Genomic DNA, 20,881 nt, shown 5'->3' on the forward strand with positions numbered 1-20,881 from the left:
TCTAGGTCTTAGAGCTGTCAAAGGGATTAAGCAATGTCAGTCAACAGGGGCCACAGACAAGCCTACAATATAGGTGGAAGATGGAGGAAGGGAAGGTGCTTTCAGAAGGAAAAGGCAGGATAGCCACGTGCACAGCAGCACTGCTCACAGCAGCCACAAGGGGGCAGAAACCCAAGCGCACATCACTAGCTGGATGAACAAAATGTGGCAGGTACACACAACGGAATATTATTTAGCCTTAAAAAAGAAGGCAATTCTGACACATGCTACAACCTTAGGGTATTACACTAAGTGAAAAAAGCCAGACAAACAGACAAGCGCTATATGATTTCAGTCATTTGAGGTCTATAGAGAGATCTCAAATTCATAGAGACAGAAAGTAGGCAGGTTGCCAGGGGCTGCAGGGAGAAGGGGAACAGGGAGCTATTGTTTGACAGAGTTTGAGTTTTACCAGATGAAAGGGGGTCTGTACAATGTGAGTGTCCTTAATGCCACTACACAGAACACTCAAAAACAGATGAGATGGTAAATTGTATGTCCTGATGTAGATGTATTTTACCACAGTTAAAAAGGGAAAGGCCGAGGGGGCACAAGGTGCAGGGACAGGGGGAGTAAAGCAGGCTGGCGCAGTGGAGAAGTCACGGTCTTTGAAGGGCGGCCTCAGGTCTCTGGGGTTTAATACTAACGGGGCCTGGAATGAGCTACTTAGCACAGTTGGTCTCCTCATCAGCATCGCTGACGTGAGGTTTAGCATATCGTTGGCACATAGTGGATATTCAATTAATGACAGAGATTATAAAACAGAGAAAGAAGGAAAATACAGAGAAAACAGGGAAAAGACAAAAGACAGAGGTGACATGCTGGGAAGTGGTTTGTCATCAAAAATTACTTTAGCATCCTTCTTTATGAAATCTGCCTTCATTTGAGAAAACCAAAAACTTCCAAGTTTCAGTTGAGATGCTAAACATCTTTAGGGATCCTGTGAAAAACACTTAGTACAGCAATGACCAGCGATTCTCAAAGTTGTTCACGTGGCAGAGAATCTAGAAAAGACTAAAAATACTGGAAGTAATTAAAATAGCTAAACAGAAAATTCTAGGCTGTACAAAATGACATTTTTCACTAGATTCAGATGTAACAAAGCCAAATACTCAGGAATATTTTATGGGAGAAAAGCCTCAAGCATTCAGTCATTAACTTAAATTCCCTGTGAATTGGGGAAAGTTACTGTCATTGGAACACACTGGTCACTCAGGGAACATGAGTGTAGAACTTGAGAACCACAGGTTTATGGTTGTTTTAAGTAAAACACGGATTAGTGTAAACCATCAATTAATCAATTCCTTAAAAAAGACCTCCGGGAGGTATTCCTAGGGGTTGTCAAGTGCAGCTGTCTTTATAAGTATCTTAAAACTCTATGCGCAAGTGTCTTTCTGTTGGACTTACATTTGCCCTTCCATTTCTTTCATACATTTCTCAGAAAATAGCAAAGATACTCAGCTACTTAATGTCGGTTCTTTAATGAAGATTCCTTCTGTATATTTAAAATACTTTTAATTAGTTATCAGGGATAGAATGACTAACAGTCTGTTCACCATTGTTCTAAAGGGGGAAGGAGAACTCAATCCTTGGCCAAGACATGTCCAGACCGCAGTGACTCTGGGATCACACTGGAGGTCTCTACCTGCCTGGGAAAGGAGGCACATTTTAACCATAGAAAGAGACAGGCCACAAAGATGCCCAAGGTCTTTAATCTCCTCTGAATCAAAACCAAACACTTTCATTAGAATGCAAAAAAGCAGTTTTCAGGCCAATTGCTTTGTGGAAAGCACCACCAAATATAAGCAAGTTATATTCAAACTGTGACATGGAAACACTTCTCTGGACCAAAGACAGTCAGAGGGGCCCTTCCAGGACTCCATTCCCCACAGCGACCTGGGCTTTCCTTAGAATTTGTTACCACTAAACAAAGAAAGACTTTTCTTGGTTGCCAAAAGATACAAGAATATCTGGTCACAAGGTAAAGCAATATTATATAATCTCTCAATTATCAAATTCTTATAATTAACGATAATGATATGATGGTGGCAGCACATAATTAATAACTGTAATTTTGTCACAGAAGCACCATCAATATTAATAAGGCTAAGTAATGATACTAGGTGCTTACAGAGCTTTTCACCTAAAAAGTTAACAGTTGTTATCTCAGCTATCTTTGCTAAAATTTTCTGAGGTAGGTAAAAGACATGGTTGTCATTTTCACGCAAAGGAATCACATAGAAACGTGTTTAGATGTATGCAGTGACGCTGTGATTCAGTGGCAGAAGCAGAAGGCCACTAGGCCTGTGTCATTACCACCCAACACTCTGGCTCAAGATCATGGTCCTGGGGACATTCCTAGTGTCTTCAGATGCTATGCTCAGGAGTGGACATTCTGTGTGTATCTAAGTGGAACACAGGGAAGGGTCAGAGAGCTCAGGAATAAGGACACTTAACACAGTTCCATTCATTCATATGGAAATTCCTCAATTCTGACTCCACTGGAAATCCTGGCAAGACATATGTTATAAGTAAAATGTAAACCTGCATTATCGACACCTGCTCTTGGCCCTGGGTCACCAGTAGTAGAGGGGTCTGTAACATAGGTTAGGTTGCTAAAGAAGGAAGAAAAAGAAAGTGAAGAAGGAGAAAAAAACTCACAGGTCTATAGAGTTGGGATTCCCCCCTGCAACTAATATCTCTAATTCCGGGAGGAGGGGAATGGGGATGGGGGAGCGGCAATCACCTGCACGCTCATCCCACCTCCCCTCCCCAGTGTCTCTCTCAGCCCCAGGCCTGTCAAATCACACTCCCCATCTGCGCCATACTTTACCAGCTCTTGCCCCACACATCTTCAAGTTCCTATTTCACCTTCCCAACTCCTTAAAGCCCCTACCCTCTAGGTGGTAAGAACTACTTCCAATGCTGAGAGAGTGCTCGGTCTCACTCCCCGGAACACAAAGGACAGGCATTCCACTTCTGCAACAATTAGACAGGCGGACAACAAAAGCTCTCATATACTGAATGTGCTTTCCATATAGCGCTTTGCAAATACAGTGAATTCACATGGATTAATTTAGTACTCAGAACCACACAAAGATATACTTTTAGTCTTTCCATTTTACAGATGAGGAAACTGAGGCTTAGTGATGCAAACTGTCTAACATTGCTTAGTACCTCTAAAGTACTTAGCAAGAGGGAAAGCCAGAATTTGAACCCAGGTCATATAACTTCAGTGTTCTTGTTCTTCATCTGCTTTTATGAAGATACATAATGAAGGAAAAACTCAGAAGGCATTTTTCCCATAGAAACATAATTACAGTCACCAGTTCTAGAGCCCTGATAGTAAAATTATTAATTAAAAGGCTTCTGCAGGACAACCTGGAACCTCCATGGTGTTTACTATTGTCAAAGAAAAATGGATCCCAACTTCCCAACAATCCATTCAACAAACCAAGGTTTGGAACACAATCTATTTTTACTGTGGCAATCGCCATTCCCCACCAAGGTGTAGAAATGTGTGTGCACAGTTTGTGTGTCTGTGTGTAGGAAGAGCCGTCACCACACCCAGTATCAGACAGGGCAGGGGCCAGGATGCTTTACTGATGTGTTTAATTCTCCAAGTTGATCACATGAAAGATGAGGACACAATGTTACTATTCAGTAACAAAAAAACCTCCAGGAAACACTCCATCTAGTTTCAAAACGCCCTTTGTTCCCTAGTCCCAGATGAGTAGGCTTCAGTGGTGACCTGTGGATAAGGTCACATCATAATAGATCGAAGATGGGTTAATCTTGCAGAGCAGAAGATCTATGGTTTCAGGGAAAGTAGCAAAGCAAAACAAGAAAAAGGGGCAAAAATGAAACTATTTGGATATTTCAGTAATTCATCATAGCTTCCAAAATGTGATTCAAAAGTTTTAAGACTTACTTTATCTTCTTGGACACCTCATGAAAACAAAACAAAACAAAATGAATATGGTCTATGAACAATTCATGGAAGATTAAAAAAATTAAGTCTCTCGCTCATTGTTAATATTTTGCATGACTTTCACACAGTATTCCTAATTGGATCCTCAAGAGATTAATGAAAATAATTTTATAAAATACTTGAGGTATGTGGAGAAAGGCCATTATTTCTATGGCAGTATAGGGAGGGATTAAGCGATGTTCAGTTCATTTCTTCAGTCTGCTGCTAAGAGACACTAAGGCCAGTGTGTCATGAGTCTGCAGAGAGGTTCAAGGTCACTGTTCATATTCTTTGCACAGTACCAGCATACTTTGGAAGGCTCCGTTCGAGAGTTGGAAGAATTATTTTTCTGTCTGGAATCATCCAAAGTTCAAACAACTGAGCCACTCCACAAAGGTAACTGAGTCCCACTTGCCAGGGGCGTGTTTACCCACAGACTCAAGTTCATTTGGTTCTAGATCAACATTGCTACTGAGAGCATCTTACAAACCACAAAGCATGGCCTGCCTGGTGTGACACAGATGAAAGGCCCAGACCTGGAGGTTTCTCAGCTGCTTTCTCTGCTTGCTATCAAGTGGTCTGGAAAGGAGAGTCAGCATTCAGAGTGATTACTTCACAAGTGTAGCATGACCCCATTTTATAAACAATAACAAAATCCAAAAAGCCCAAGCAAGGCTAATGGTTGCATCTAGGAGCACAGACTTCCAAGCCGGAATACCTGGAACCAAAGCCTGGTTCTAATATTGCAGTGGGTGGAACCCACCGCTTCCTTCAGAAAACTGGGAACCTGTGAATGTTCTTGCCTTGGAAAAAGGGCCTTTGTGGATGTAATTAAGGGTTTTGAGATGAGATCATGCTGGATTAGGACAAGCCCCAAATCCAGTGATAAGTGTCCTTTTAAAAGAGAAAGCACCGCAGGGAGAAAGTGACTGAACAGAGAGGCAGAGATTGGAGTGAAAGGAACAGCAAAGATCTCCAGCGGCCCCCAGAAGGCAGGACTGGGGAACAGATCTTCCCTGAGAGCCTCCAGCATGGGCCAGCCCGCCAGCACCCTGATTTCAGACTTTGGCCACCAGAACTGTGAGAGGGTAATTTTCTGTTGTTTTAAGTCCCTCAGTTCGTGGCAATTTGTTACGTCACCCCGACCACGCTAATACAAACAGCAAACAGCAACCTACTCACCATCTTTACACTTCAATCTCTTCAACGGTAAAATAGGGATTTTAATAATTCTAATCACGTAGGATTGTTGTGAGGATTAATGAGTGATGTACCTAAAGTGCTTAGAACTGGGTTTGGCACAGCTGTATTGGGACCATATACACCATCACTGTCGCCATCTTTATCACGGATATACAAGTAAAGGCACGAGAAGCATGTGGGCACTGTCGCTGGGGATTGGGATCAAAAATAATACTTTTAAAATTGTGCTTCTCTGTGTTCTGCAAATTGCATGCAAGGGGCACATATGAGTTTTATAACCAAAAGACATTTATTAATTTGAGATGATCATTTATTTATAGTGATACAGACTCCATACCTGGGTGCTCTCCTCATGAGACCACGTGCCGTGTCCCAGGGATGGAATATTTAAACAGCACACACACAGGCAGAAACCTCATAGCTCTGAGGAAACAGCAATCTGATTCTGAAGACCTGAGAACTACAATGCACAAATTGCTGTGGGTAACCCACTCTTTTGGAAGTTGAGAGGCCTGAAAAATTGCCTCCTATTGCATAGCACAAGGAAACCTGACTTCCTGGTTTCTTTCCGTGCTCCATGCTAATAGTACTTATATAATCACGGCACGGAACTTCCAGATTTCATATTACACTCTCTCTGTCCTCAGTCTGTAAGCTGAGTGTCTCCTATTCAGACATCTAGCTATTTTCATCACGAGCGTCACACAGCACTTAAATTTCACTGACCCTTACCTCCATTTTAGTAATGAAGTACTCAGCCCCACTCGACCGCCCTTGAGGCAGGCATGACACAGGTGAGAACACACGGTGTCATAGCAGGAAAAGTAGCACAGATACACAGCAGACCACTGACGGTGCCCATGATGAGGACGGACCCCCGTCGTGGGACCCCCGGCTCTTCAGGGCTGAGAGGATGGGGAGCAGTAACCTGGCCCAGTAACCGCAGGCAGGTGGCGAGCGCTTATTAATAGTCACTGCGAATTTGCAAAATACACCATCTGCAAATTCTGGTTATCAGCAGCTCCTTACTGTCGCACGAAGTAGGTTGTACTTCAGCGCAGCAGCGACTGAGGGCTGCCAAGTTAATGTTCTTATGTGAGATCCCCTCTGAGCAAGCTGCCGGGCTGGGGCTCTTAGCCCTTCCCTGCAACACCTGAGGATGGTGAACTTCATGGTTTAAACCAGGGGTGTGGCAGTTGTTTCTCTGTCACGCGTGCTCACCAGCACTTGCTGGAGGTCTGGGTAGGAAACGTGCCTACAGATGTGCTCGTGGGGAGGTCTCCAGGGTCACCCTGCATTTTGCTGAGTTTGCTGTTTGAAGCTGGGCTTCGTTATGGTTGCAGCCCAGGCCCCAGGGCAGTAGCTGTTTGTCACCACATGCGCGGCACACTACAGTGTAGATCACTGAGCTTCTGGGCTCAAATGATCATCCTGCCTCAGCCTCCAGAGCAGCTGGGAGGTGTGTGCCCCATACCCAGCATGCACTCTGAGTCCTCTCCAACTTCCTAATCCCCCAGCACCATCCTCCTGCTCCCCTTCCTGGCTGCCATACCCATTCTTCCCACCTGGACTTTCTCTTTCTGACTCAGGCCACTGAAGTCTAAGATCATTACCACACCCTTCTCTCTCCTGACCTGTGCCTCAGTGGATTTTTATCTAGTGATTTTGCTCCAAGGATCAACAAGCAGAATAGATGGCAGACGGTAAGAAAGGAAGGCAGAAGCTGGGGAAGCTGGGGGAGAGAGCAAGTGAGTGAGCAGACGCACATTAAGTCTGAAAACCCTCAGTGGTGCTCAGGGAGGGGGCTGGAGCTCTTCAGCACCTGCCCTGCCTCACAGGCCCATCTCCCAGCAGGTGGCCTGATTCATCTCGGTGCCCTCGGGCAGGCTCCCGCAGCCTATCTTAGCTCCCTGGGCTTCTCACCACGTCCGTGCCCCTTCTCACTTGGACAGAGAGACTCTGCAGACCCAAACTGAGTCCCCAGTGGTTTGAGAAGATTCATTTCTCACAAGAAAAATTCCACCTGTCCAGCCATCTCTGACTCCTCCTCCTGGTCTACCCAACTCTGCCCTTTCCTGCCCTGTCTCCTTGGTTCCCCTTTCTCCTTCACTTTCTGAATGTAGAAGTTTCCAAGGACTGAACTTTTATTTCTCAGTTGTCTCTCAAGCTTCCTCTCCTGGTAAGCCTGCCTCTCAAGGCTCTATCTCTGCACCTGACTTCTCCCCCAGGGCCAGACCTCTATTTCTAGCTGCATACCTAGTTACCTACCACTGTGCCCAACAGCAACTAAACAAAATATTCACAAGAAATGACTCACTTTCCTTTCCTTGAACTTGCCCCATGCCTCCCCAATTCTCAAGATTTGTTAAAGCATCACACCCTCCTGATGACTAAGACTAAAATGGAGGATCCCCTCCGACTCCCTCCCCTTGTGCTACACACCCGAGGTTCGCCTGACTCGGTCTTTGCAGCGCTCCTGCCTCCGCTCTTTCCTCTGCATTCCTTTCCAGCATCCCAACTCCAGCTCTTCCGACCTTTTTGGTGGGCTACTCTGTCAGCCTGTTCATTGTTCTGCCCATTTCCCCCACAGCATGCACCCGTGGCTTCCACAGTAACTACCTAACAAAGGTCTAATCCCATCAGTTTGGTATTTTGACCTTCCTATGATTCAGCTTCTAAGATACTCATTTACCGTCCCACCTTACGCTTTATGGACCCTGCTCTGTGTTGATGTGAATTTTGGCCTCTGTGTCCTAACAGATGCTCTTTTGAAATGTACTTCTCCAATTTTCAATGTCCCCATCCTTTCGGTCTTTAAAAACTGCCACCGTCAAGATTCCCAAACCTCCACTGCAGACGAGGTCCCTCCTCACTGCTCCATCTGGAGTCGTTTCACCTGTGCCCCTCTGATGACTCACATGCCATTCTGCTTTGTACCGTTTTCCTGACTAGCCACACCTGGCAGCGGAAAGGCCACATCTGAATCAGCGCTGAATCCCCCCCAGCACCAGGTGTCCCCAGGGCGGGTGTCTGTAAATACCCAGATGGACAACTCCATAGACCCCCAAACTCTCACCCTCCACTCAGACCCCTACTAAGGACCCTGAGAAATGTGTAAGACAACAGTTTGGTTTCTGATCTCTAGGAGCGTACATACTGTGGAGCCAAGGCTAACAGATTTTAAGGAATAAAAAGCAACAGAGATAGGATTATCGAGGTGATGTAGTATACACACTCTAGGAAGTCAGAAGACAAGTTCCATTTCTCTGAACCTAAATTGGGTCTTAGGAACAGGTCTATCTTGGCTGAGTGACAAGACAGGAATTGCAGGAGGGGGTATCAGCATTATAGGTACAGAAGCCAGAGCGAGGGTCCACATGATCATGAACAGACCTGTTGTAACAAGACTGGGGCAGGACAGGAGATCTGACATTCACTACAATCCTGCTGAAGCCAGAAGAAGGATTAAGTAGCCTGTAGGCATTATACTGCTTAATCCATACAACAACCCTGCAAAGTAGATATTATCACTGCCAATTTCCTAAGCAAGGAGGCTGAGGCTCAAAGGGATTAAGTAACCGGCCAAGGTTATACAGGATTAGGTGGCAGAGCTGGAATTTGAAAGAGGCAGGCAGCTTCTATCCCACCATGCTGTCTCTTCCATAGCAAAACACATCAATGTCATGGGGTGTTTTTGTCAGAGAGAGGTACTTCTTATATTTATAAGTAATGCAAATTTTAAAGCGACAAGCACAAAGCCTAACAGTGTGGGGCTGAATACACATTGTCTGACCAGGAATGCAAATCTGTCTGCCTACAGAGAGGAGCAAGAAGGCTCCTTAGACGGATAAGGGCTCTGGGGAGAATGAAGGAGGGTGGCCCTAGAACTGGGCAGAATCTCCAGATGAAGCACAAAGAAGGAATAGAGACTAAAGAGAGTGGATTAATATCATCCTGCTCCAGCCTACTTCAGCTACAGAGGAAGAGAAATAATCCAACTGAACACAGCTCTGAGGTAATGAGCACCTGTGCTCAGAGTGGTGGCTAAGAGAGGGGATGGAAGACACCCACTTGGTCTCATTGGCACATCGGATCTTGCATCCTTCCTTGGGAATCACCAAGCCCAGGTGCATCCGGAGCCTGCAGTTTGTTGGCCCTGTGTGAGGCCACACGTGGGTTCCAGGATGCATGATGGAGTATTTGATCTGTGTAGAAAAGACAACACTCTGTTCAGGCATGTACCAAAACGCAGAGGAGCCACCAAATTAAAATGTCAGTACAAAACGACTGTCAGCGTGGATTAGAGCCTTTGTGAGACTCAGACTTTACATTCACATCTTACTTCTTTGTGAAGGAACTAAAAATAAACACGTATTTTCCACGAAGTGATAAACACTGAACATTTTCCACTCTCAATTCAGACATCATCCACGTAAGTGATGTTTCATTAAAAAGGAAAGGAGAGAAGACACATTCATCCTGCCGAAGGAAACGACCATTTCTCTGCAAAGGCCAGCCTGCCCTAGCGACGGGCTGTGCTCTCCCCAGCCCTATAACGCTCCGGGCACCTGCCCTAGCGACGGGCTGTGCTCTCCCCAGCCCCATAACGCTCCGGGCACCTGCCCTAGCGACCGGCTGTGCTCTCCCCAGCCCCATAACACTCGGGTACCTGTCCTCGGCGGCATCCTGTGGTCTCGGGGAACTTTTCTAGTAGATTACAGGTTTTAGGAGCTCCTTTACAGGCATTTTCATTTTTTCTTCCTGGAAGAATAAATGAGAAAATAACTGTTAGAATCAAATCACATTAAAGCCTTACCTCATCCCATCTGGACCGCACACAATCTACACAGTCATCCTCACTGTGGGAACGAGACGGGGAGTGAACACAGAACACCCAGTGTTTTGCTCCCACAGTGACTGGCAGGCAAGGATCCGAACTCTGCACTCAATTTTGCATTATTTGACAAATGATGTCTAGTGGACAGAGCACATTTCAAATACAGCTGACCTCTGAACAACATGCGTGTTAGGGGTGCCCACCCATGCTCAGTCAGAGATCCACGTACAACTTTTTTTGTGTGTGTGTGTGTGGTTTTTGGCCGGGGCTGGGTTTGAACCCTCCATCTCTGGCATATGGGGCCGGCGACCTACTCCTCTGAGCCACAGGCACCGCCCCCCATGTACAACTTTTGACTTTCCCCAAACTGACCTACTAATAGCCTACTATTGACCGGAAAACAGACTGATGATAACAGAAACAGCTGATAAACACATATTTTGTCTTTTATTGTCTTTCTTACAATAAAGAAAGCTAGAAAAAAGAAAATGTTGTCTGGAAAATCGTAAAGAAGAGGAAATACATTCACAGTACTGTGCTATATTTATTGATACTATACGTTTATGTCATCTGTTTACAAGGTGGGCCATCTGTCTGAGAGGGGGCAGCTGCGGCTGCAGACCCTCTGTCTGCGGCATGGACCATTCAGCTTCCTGCAATGCCAGGACTTTGCTTTGCTTCTTGTGAGCACTTCTAGCATCACTAGTGGCACTTCACATGGTTCCCACGTTGTTATTAGAAATGTAAGGTACTGCACTGAACACAGAGAGAAATATGCAAGAGCCGTAAGAGATCACTCTTGACTGCGATGCACAATTTACAGGATAGGCAAACTGTTCACACAGAGATAATGAGTGTCACGGACAGTTTTACGTGGATACTGTAATACTGGAGCTCTGACAGCAGGTGGCTGTGAGATTATGATGTAGGGCAGCATGTGCTACAGTTAATTTTATGCAGTTATGATTTAACACTGCATCTTTACCCTTGCTTACATTTCTTTTGACTGCAAATGTGTTGCGTGGGAGGCTGATGCCACAGCAGCCCCTGAGCAGGGATGGGACATCCACACAAGGGGAAAGGCCTGTACACTTAAATGTCCAGGGGACAATAGTGGTAGAATGCCAAACAGGAGTTAAACATAGTAGTCATGTGAACATGACATCCTCTTGCACGGTTATGGCTGTACAAGGACAACATGGGGCCTTCTGCGGGAGCCACAACCAAGGAAGTCCAAGGACTCTAACTTGCCCCATAAAATGTCTCCATATATAGTCTCCATTTATGTGTGTAAGTTTTGGTAGATTTTAACTTTTTATAATAGATTTTTGTATATTTTATGGTAGCAAATAATAAAATAGACTAGTATCTATTTTATGCATTCATATCTTTTTCTTCTTTGATATTCTATGCTATAAGATTCATCTGTAAGTTTTTTCTTTTTTCAGTTTTTGGATGGGGCTGGGTTTGAACCCACCAACTCTGGCATATGGGGCCAGTGCCCTATTCCTTTGAGCCACAGGCACCATCCAGTTTTTTCAATTGTAAGAAATCTCCACAAAAATTCCCAGTACATTTATTTTAAAAAAATGCACATATAAGTGGACCTGCACAGTTCAAACCTATATAGTTCAAGGGTCAACTGTACTAGTTCCACCCCACCCTCTGCTGTGATGTCAGGCAGAATAACGACCCTCTCTCAAAGATGTTCACATATGCTAATCCCAGGTACATGTCCATAAGTTAGCTTTCATGAAAGGGGGTACTGAGGTTGCAGATGGCATTGAGATTTCTTATCAGCTGACTTAAAATAAGAAGATTATCCAGGATTAAACGGATGGGTCCAACATGATCACAGCATCCTTGAACGTGGGAGAGGGAGACAGAAAAGTGTTCAAGTGACACAGAATGAGAAAGACCCAACTGGTCACTGCTGGCAAAAGATGGAAGGAGGCTACAAGCCAAGGAATGCAGGCAGCCTATGGAGGCTGGAGCTTCTGGAAGAATTACAGCTTTTTACCTATGTTTATTTTAGAACCAGTAGACCACTTGTATACTTCTGATGTCCAGAACTGCAAGATAATAAATGTGCTTATTTTTTAAGCTACAACTTTTGTGATAATTTGTTACAGTAGACACAGGAAACTAATATATCCCCAAAGAAAATAGCTTATATTTCTAACCTAAAAATGCATTTCGTAGGACTATATTAAAGAGTTACAAAGACACTATTTTTAATTGGAACATGATGTCTTTTTTGATTGAGTTTAACATGAAGGGATGTTAAATTTCTTTGAATGCTTTTTCAGCACCAATTTAAGCAATGATATGGTTTTTGTCCTTGGTTCTGGTGATATGATGTATCACAATGATGGATCTGTGTATATTGAGTCATGATAACATCCCTGCAATGAATCTCACTTGATCATGATTAATTTTTTTAATGTGTTGTTGAATTCAGTTTGTATTTTCTTGAGGATTTTTTCATCTAAGTTTATCAGAAATATCAGCCTATAGTTTTCTTTTTTTGTTGTACTTCATCTGATTTTTGTATCAGGGTGACATAGGCCTCACAGAATGAGTTTGGAGGTATTCTCTCCTTTTTGATTTTTTTGAATAGTTTAAGTAGGATTAGGATTAATTCTTCTTGATCCCAGGGCTTTTCTTTGTTGGGAGACATTGTCTTGTGACTTCTTTCTTCTTATTTGTTATTGATTTATTCCGATTTTGGGGTTCTTCCGGGTTCAATTTTGGTAGAACGCATGTGTCTAAGAATTTACCTAGTTCATCCAGATTTCCCAGTTAACTGGCATGTCGCTGCTGATAGTCACAATGATCCTTTGGATTTTTACACAGTCAGTTGTATGTCTCCCTTTTAATCCCTGAATTTATTTGGGTCTTTTTTTTCTTAATCTGCCTAAAGGTGTGCCAATTTTGTTTTTCTTTTTAAAACACCATTTTTTAAATTTTATTTACCTTTTGGTTTTTTTCTTGTTTTAATTTCATCTATTTCTGCTCTGATCTTTATTTTTTATTTCAGCATATGATGGAGGTACATTTGCTCTGGTTAGTTTGCTTTTGAATATTTTAAGTCAAAGTTTTAAGTGTGCCCCACACCCAGCAGGTGTGCAACGTACCCATGAGGTGTGAGTTTACCAACCCCTTCTCCCTTCTCTCACCTACTTGAATTCCGCTGACTTTTGCTTCCATACGAGCATGTGAGTATTGAACAACTAGCTCCAATTTAGTGTTGAGTACATGTGGTGTTTGTTCTTCTAGTTTTTGGTATTTCACTTAGGAGAATGGTCTCCAATTTCATCCAGGTTGTCAGAAAAGATACTAGATTACCATCTTTTTATGGCTGAATGATATTCTGTGTTACCACAGTGTACCATAGTTTATTGATCCTTTCATGGGTTGATGGGCACTTGGGTTGTTTCTACATTTTTGTAATTGTGAATTGTGCTGCTATAAACATTTGAGTGAAGGCACCTTTTTTATAAAATGTCTTTTTTTCTTTGGGGTAAATAACTAGTAGTGATCTTTATTGTTTCCTTCCATCTACTAATTTTGGGTTGGTTTTGCTCTTGATTTACTAGTTCGTTGAGATGCATCATTAGGCTGTTTATTTGAAGCTTTTCAACTTTTTTAATATAGGCACTTATTGCTGTAAGATTTTCTCTTATTGAGTATTTTGCTGTTTCTTATAGGTTTTGATATGTTGTGTTTTCAATTTCATTTGTTTCAAGGCATCTTTTTAAATTTCCTTCTTAATCTCTTCCCTGACCTCCTGGTCATTCAGGAGCACATGCTTTAATTTCTATGTGTTTGTACATTTTCCAGTGTTCCTCTTGTTATAGATTTCTAGCTTTATTCCATTGTGGTCAAAGAAAATACTTGGTACGATTTCCATTTTTTGAATTCTGTAACTCTTGTTTTGTGGCCTAACATATGGTCTACCCTTGAGAATGATGCATGAACTGAGAAGAACGTGAATTCTGCATCTGTTGCACAAAACATTCTATAAATAGCTATTAGGTCCGTTTGGTTTGTAGTACAGACGAAGACCAATTTATTTGTTGATTTTCTGTCTGGAGGAACTGTCCTATGCTGAAAGTGGAGTGTTGAGGTCACCAGATTTTATTATATTGAGTTCTATCTCTCTCTTTAGCTCTGATAGTATTTGCTTTATATACCTGGGTGCTCCAGCATTGCCTTCGCATATACCCTGTTATACCCTTTTGCTGAATTGACCCCTTATCATTATGTAATGACCTTCTTTGACTCTTTTTTATAGTTTTTGTCTTGAAATCTATTTTATATGACACAAGTATCACTACAACTACTTTGCATGGATATCTTTTTCCATCCCTTTATTTTCAGCCTATGTGTGTCTTTATAAATGAAGTGTGTCTTTTACAGACAACATATGGTTGGCTCTTGTTTTTATCCATTCAGCCATTCTGTGTCTTTTGATTGGAGAGTTTAGTCCATTCACATTCATTCTTGTTATTGACAGGTAAGGACTTACTACCGCCATGTTATTATTCGATTTCTGGTTGTTCTGTGGTCCTCTCTTCCTTCCTTCCTCTCTTACTTTGCTGAGAATGATTTTCTAAGGCTGCCCTTTTCCAGTTTTGGTGGCAGCTCATCTGCTTGTAGATGCTCTTAATAAATCTCTGCTATTAACTCTACAAAAAAGATTTTCTCCAGTAGTATCTTTTGATTTCTTGCTTTTTACTTTTTGTATTTCTGTTACAGGTTTTTTGATTTGAGGTTACCATGAGACGTACAAAAACATTTTATAACCAATTATTTTAGACATACGACAACTCTGCTTACAAACAAACAAGAGAAATCTAATAGAAATTCTAACCTTTAATGCCATCCTCCCAGCATTTTAACTTTTTTATTGTTTCCATCCATATCTTTTTATACTATATCTCAAAACATGGTTATAGTTATTTTTGATGTCTGTCTTTTTGACTTCCTATGCCAGATACAAGTGGTTTGTATACACAGTTAATAGTATTTGTGTAGTTATCGTTAGCAATGAGTTGTTGAGCTTCAGGGGATCTTTTTATTGTCCATTAATGCCCTTTTTTTCGACTGAAGAACTACTTTTAGCATTTCTTGTAGGGTGACCTGGTGTTGATGACATCCTTCAGCTTTTGTTTCCCTGGGAAAGTCTATTTCTCCTTCATTTTTTTTGCAGGATATCATACTTGAGGGTTAGGTTTTTTTCTTTCTTCAGCACTTTGAATATGTCATGCCACCCTCCCCTGGTCTATAAAGTTTCCACTGAGAAGTCCACTGACAGACATATCAGAGCTCCTTTATATGCTATTTTTTTCATTTTTTCCTCCTACAACGTTTTCTTATCTGTTGTCAATACAAGGAACTTCCATTGAGTACATGTGGTACATGTCTAGTCTATGAAAATTCAGTCAACTTAGGGAGGTGGTCAACAATGGAGGGTCTACTGTATTAATTCACTGAAAACAGACACACTGGAGCCCTGTCTCTGTGTCTGGACCTGGGTTAAGCTCTAGAAATACGAAGTTGAATATGAACCACTTCTTATTCCTTAAAAGCTCAAATGGCAGTTACTACTGACGTGTCACTGTGGGATGTTACCATTTCTAACAGCTCTTCTCCATGGTGATGTTGTTTTGACATCTCAGTATTGTCTCCATGTTACAGGAGCAAATGAGGTTTACAGATGCTCCTACCTAAGCCATTGACAACATGTGGTGGAACTTCCAGTTATGCCTACCACAGTAGGGCTACTTCAGTGACATGTCAGTCAACAAGAAAGACCAAGAAAATCAAAATACTACTTATAAACATTTCTCCAAATACACTATAAACACACACACACACACAAATAGGGCTCAGAGGTAGTTTTCAAAAACAATGAATGGATTTCAAAAATCTAGGTTTTCTGGGCTCTGTCCTTTAAGTTTGGGAATCCCAGCTCTGAGACATTTCATCAGGAGACTTTCACCAGTGCCTACTTCCTATCAGATCACTTCTAGATGGTTCTCTAACCACCTAGAAGTCAGGAGCTCACCTTGCTGCCACAGTGTAAACTGGCTCCAGTCTCCCTTCTCCCTCAGGTTTTCATCCTCAGGCAGGAAGAGACCTTTGGCTTTATCCATCACTGCAAGGCCTTCATCTCGGATTAACTTCCAGTGTCGTTCTAAAGACTAGAGGGAAGATTCTGGCTTTACTAGACTGAAAATGTGCCTGGTAGAACACTTTAGAATGACTCTCAGACTTTTTTAAATGGTTTGTTTAGTAAAGTAATGAAATTTTGCTCCTGTCTAGATTTCTTATATTTCAAATTTCTTGGGGACCTCTTGTTATAGGTAGATAAAAGAACTCATTTTTCAGAATCAAATATTTTTGCAGCATAAAAATTTCAATAATTCCTAGAAACCCCATAGAGTAACCCCCTCCACAACTTGTTTGGTATTTTATCTAAACACTTTTTAAAACCATAACTTGACAAGTGTATTGACCCTGTGGATCCTACCACCTCAGTACACCATAATAAGGTCCCTGAGACGCTCCCGTATCCACACTGAACACAGATCCAGATTTCACTTCCCCTTTTAACAGAATTTCTTATAAAGCTGCCAGTCAATATGGTAAATACTAAACTTTCAAAGATGTCAGAAAAGGATCCATTGGAACATTTGATACGTTATAAAATTAACAGCAAAACAAATGTGCTATGTTTAGAACTCAGCCACACAAAAATAGTTATTTGACTGTTGCTATGTGAGGGAGTCTTAGCTCCTGCCAGAAAGTGGGCTTAAGACCAACAGAGCCTAGGAGTGGGTAGGGGTGGGGCAGTCACTGTAGACCCCGTGGAGGATCTTCACTGAGCTGCTGACTAGGGGTGGGAGCAGCAGGTGGTGAGGAAGCAGGGCAGGGTGAGTGTGAGCAGCAAACTGAGATGAACAGCCACTCAGAGAAAAGAACAAAAACAGCTTTCCCACCAGAGGAAGAGACAAAGTTGTACAGATAAAGTAGGATTTTGCAATGTTAATAATTTGAATCATTTCTGTGTTATGTGAGCAGTGCATGGAATAAGTGAGGATCTGGATTCATGCACAGGAAGTAACATACTAGCTGATTTCAACAAGAATCAGGGGTCAGGTATGAAGGTTGAGTGTTCCTAATCTAAAAATTCAAAATTTAAAATGTTCCAAGATATCTGAAATCTTTTGAGCACCAACATGATGCCCAAAGACAATGCTCACTGCAGCATCTTGGATTTCGGATATTCAGAAGGGATGTTCAACTGGTATGAATACGGCAAGTATCCCAACATCTGAAAAAAAATGAAATCTGAAGCACTTCTGGTCCCAAGGATTTTGGATAAAGGATATTCAACCTGTATTTTAAGTGATTCAGGAGCATGGGACTAGACCTAATACATCAAAAGCCAAGAAAAAGATGTGGATGCAAATGTTGAAAACAATTAGCTCTCTTCAAAAATAGACTGAGTTGCCTTGTAAAAGGTGGTTCTCCATCTTCTGAGTTAGTCCAGTGAAATGCCGATGACTGGGTAGAGCAAAGCATGAGATAATGTGTAAGGTGTTTTAGCAAGCCCTGCTTTATGAAGTCACGAGTCAGTGCAGAAAAACAAGGAGTCACCAAGTCTGCACAGACAGAAGGCTCCGACAAAGACGGACACTCTGAGATTTTTGGGCAACACAGTGGCACACCCAGCCAACCAAGGGAACACCTTTACACGGTGTGAAAACAGGGTTATTAAAACATTCCAGGGCAAGAGAGAAACTTCGATTAAATACTGATGTTCTAATCCTCTTTCAGCAACATCCACTCATGAATGTGTGTCAACACCTGTCCCTGTCCCTGCTATACCCAGCTTGGGGTGGTGCCGAAGCCAGAAAAGGAGCCGGCAGGATGGAGGCTGAGAAGCTCAGCTGAAGCAGAACAGCTGACGTCGTCTGCTCAGCCTTCCCCAGGCACCTTCCAGGATCATCTAGCTAAGGTTTCACCATGATTGTGAGGACGTGTGTGTCAGGAGACTTTGAGAAGTAGTCACATACAGACAACAGGTGTGGTGATTGGTAGAGTAAAGGCTACTTTGATGATAATGATGTTTTCTTTGATGATTCTCTTAGCTATTTTGTTAAAGTGAAAATTACCTTTCGGTTGTTTAAACATTTTGCATTGTTAGGGTGAAGACTACTTTGTTTTCTGTCAGATAAAGTTAAAGTTTTCTCGGTTTGTTTCCTGGTATTCCCGTTATAAAAATTATTAGAATTGTAACTGAGGCAGAACAGATCTAAGAGGCTGCTCTCACTGTTCTCCGAAACTGCTGGCCCTCTGACAATAAAGTTTGGTGGACTTCATCTCCGTCTCCGCATGTTGTCTGGACAGTGACAGGCAGCTGGACCCTCTTCATCCAGTAACGGTGCTGGTCAGTAACCCACATTTAGTGCTCAGTTTACCCGCTAGTTTTCATTTTCATCCCAAGTAGGAAGCTAGTTAAGTAGCAAGTCAAAGATTGCATTTCAGTAAAGAGATACTTAAAAGCCCTCACTTTGATAGGTCCCCACACTGAGAGAATACAATTTTTCTTTTTTTTGGTCAAAAAAATCCTAAGATCATGGAAAAGTCAAACAATGCGGCCCAGGATTTGTGGTACATTCACATCTTCTCAAATGCATCTAATTTGCTGGGGTTCACTGTGGTTATTGCAACTTGCTCATGTTGCTAGATACATAAATCTGTTAGATTCTTGTTAAACTGTCACACAGAGGAGGAGAGAACTACCTCTCTAATACATGAAATTACTTTTCAAATGAAGTTACTGGTGCCTTATAAGGGCACGTTGTTCCTCTCTTGCCTGCTGGTATTTCAGAAGTTTCTTTTATTTCTTTTGCAAACTGATTTAGGGGCATGGTTGGTTACAGCTGATCTTTTGTTACTAAAATAGGGCACAAAGCCCTGTGGGAAAATATTAAAGTGACTGCATCACTCAATACAATTTAATTTTTTTTTTTTTTTTTTTTACTTAAGAATAGGCTGTCTTTTTTATATGTGAAATGTTGTCATTCCTGCCCCTTCACCTCCAGCTCCCTGGGAGTGTTGCCAAGGTACTTTTCCATGAGTAGTAAGGAGCTTATTTTTAAAAAAGAAAAAACTTTGTTATTTTCTTTTGTAATATGTGGCACACAAGTGCCAGGTGACACTGACAGATGACACTCACCCTCCAAAGGAGCAGGTTGGGGCAAGAAGGGTCTCCAAACACCTGTGCTAAAACACCACCAGGCGTGCTTGATACTAAGCAAACCTGCATAGATTTCAGTTTATTTTCATTAAAAACAGCCACTTATTATTTTCTCTTTTGAGTTCAATACATTGTCATAGAATTTAACAACTGGAAGGAAATATACTATTTTTCTAGGCAAAATTTTTTCACTTTGTCGATGAGAAAATGGCACTTGGAGTATCAATGACCTTAGGGTCCCACTGTCTAGTCCAGTACAGCTCGTGCCAGAGCCTGCTCTGCTCTCCACGGAGGCCCCCGAGGGAGGAGGCACAGGGCCCCAGGCTGTGCTGGACTACAGGGTCCTGCTCCTCTCTGGAGCATGAGAGCAACTGTGGGGTCCCACAGCCTCCCATGCACAGTGACTTACTGGGCACCCATCAGTGTGGGCACCGGTCAGGATCCAGCACCAGCAAGGTGCTTGGGGAGCCTCGTGTCCCTGCTGAGCACCATGCAGAGAGGGGAACTGGGTGGACCAAAAGATCCCACCAGTTAAATCTGGTGACATAAAGAAAAACACAAACATAACAATAAACAAAATCTTCTATGTGTTCAATGTAAACATTTTTTTGACCAAAGTAATGACTGTATTGTAGAGAGCTTTCCAACATTGGAAAGTCATAACAGGGGATTTTATGGAGAGAGAAATCTGGGATAGAACCCAAGTATGTTGTTTTTAAGCACAAACCAAGTAATCACATTTTATAAAATTCACATGATTACAGGAAATTAAAGATCAAACTAAATTACCCACAGTGTGTGTGTGTGTGTCTCGAGAGGGCCTGCTTCCTGGTTCAGGCACAGCAGGCTTCTGTGTCCTCACATGGCAGAAAGAGCAGAAGTTCTCCAGGTGTCCTTATGAAGGACACGAGTCCCACTCACCAGAGCTTTGTCCTCACGACCTCATCACCCCCCAAGGTCCTACTTCTTAACACCATCACCTGGGGGCCAGGTTTGAACATGAGCTTTAGGGAGACACAAACATTCATACCACGGCAGTTATGTGTATGTGTGTGTACGTGTACATGTGCATGTGTTTGTGAGAGAGGATATAAATTTTCTCTAATTTCATTCAGTTTTCTGTGAAAGCAAAAAGGTTCATTTTTAAGGAAATTCCAACAGAAGCTTGAAGGGTCATGAAGATCAAGCAATACTTTGCATTTTTAAATCAAGCATTTTTAAAGGTCTTCTTTGAAATATTACTTTCTTATCCCTAAATTCATCTATTTTTATAAAACTGAAAGGAGAAACTAATAGCATTGGTATTTGTTGGGGGGGGGGCTAGTACAGCCACTTGTAAACCCTTTGCCCTCCTCCCCTCCTCTAAGACAAAGACACAAGGGAGCTAGTTAGCACCCCTGAATCCCTAACCTTCAGGGCAAGCACAAAATTTGCTCACCCTCTACCATCCCACATAAAAAGGGTCCCTAACTGCCCCCATTCCACAGAGGCCAACTTTGCACTGCCCAGGCCAGTCACTCTCCCCTTTCAGTAAGCCTGGCCTGAAGATCTCTGCTCT

General features: G+C 42.5%; 1 protein-coding gene across 1 annotated transcript in view; it reads right to left on the minus strand.

Moving 5' to 3' along the window:
• ASPH (aspartate beta-hydroxylase) overlaps nucleotides 1-20,881 on the minus strand; it is a gene marked incomplete at its 5' end in the record, with an annotated part of 181,780 nt that overhangs the window by 4,192 nt on the left and 156,707 nt on the right. Inside the window, 3 exons of the mRNA XM_023508263.1 lie at nucleotides 9,284-9,417; nucleotides 9,882-9,973; nucleotides 16,123-16,258. Of these exons, the coding sequence (XP_023364031.1) occupies nucleotides 9,284-9,417; nucleotides 9,882-9,973; nucleotides 16,123-16,258 (362 nt within the window). The remainder of the gene's footprint in view (nucleotides 1-9,283; nucleotides 9,418-9,881; nucleotides 9,974-16,122; nucleotides 16,259-20,881) is intronic.

This window comes from Otolemur garnettii, unplaced genomic scaffold (assembly GCF_000181295.1).
Source record: "Otolemur garnettii isolate 467f Iridium unplaced genomic scaffold, OtoGar3 scaffold00234, whole genome shotgun sequence".
NCBI classification, from domain to species: Eukaryota; Metazoa; Chordata; class Mammalia; order Primates; family Galagidae; genus Otolemur; species Otolemur garnettii.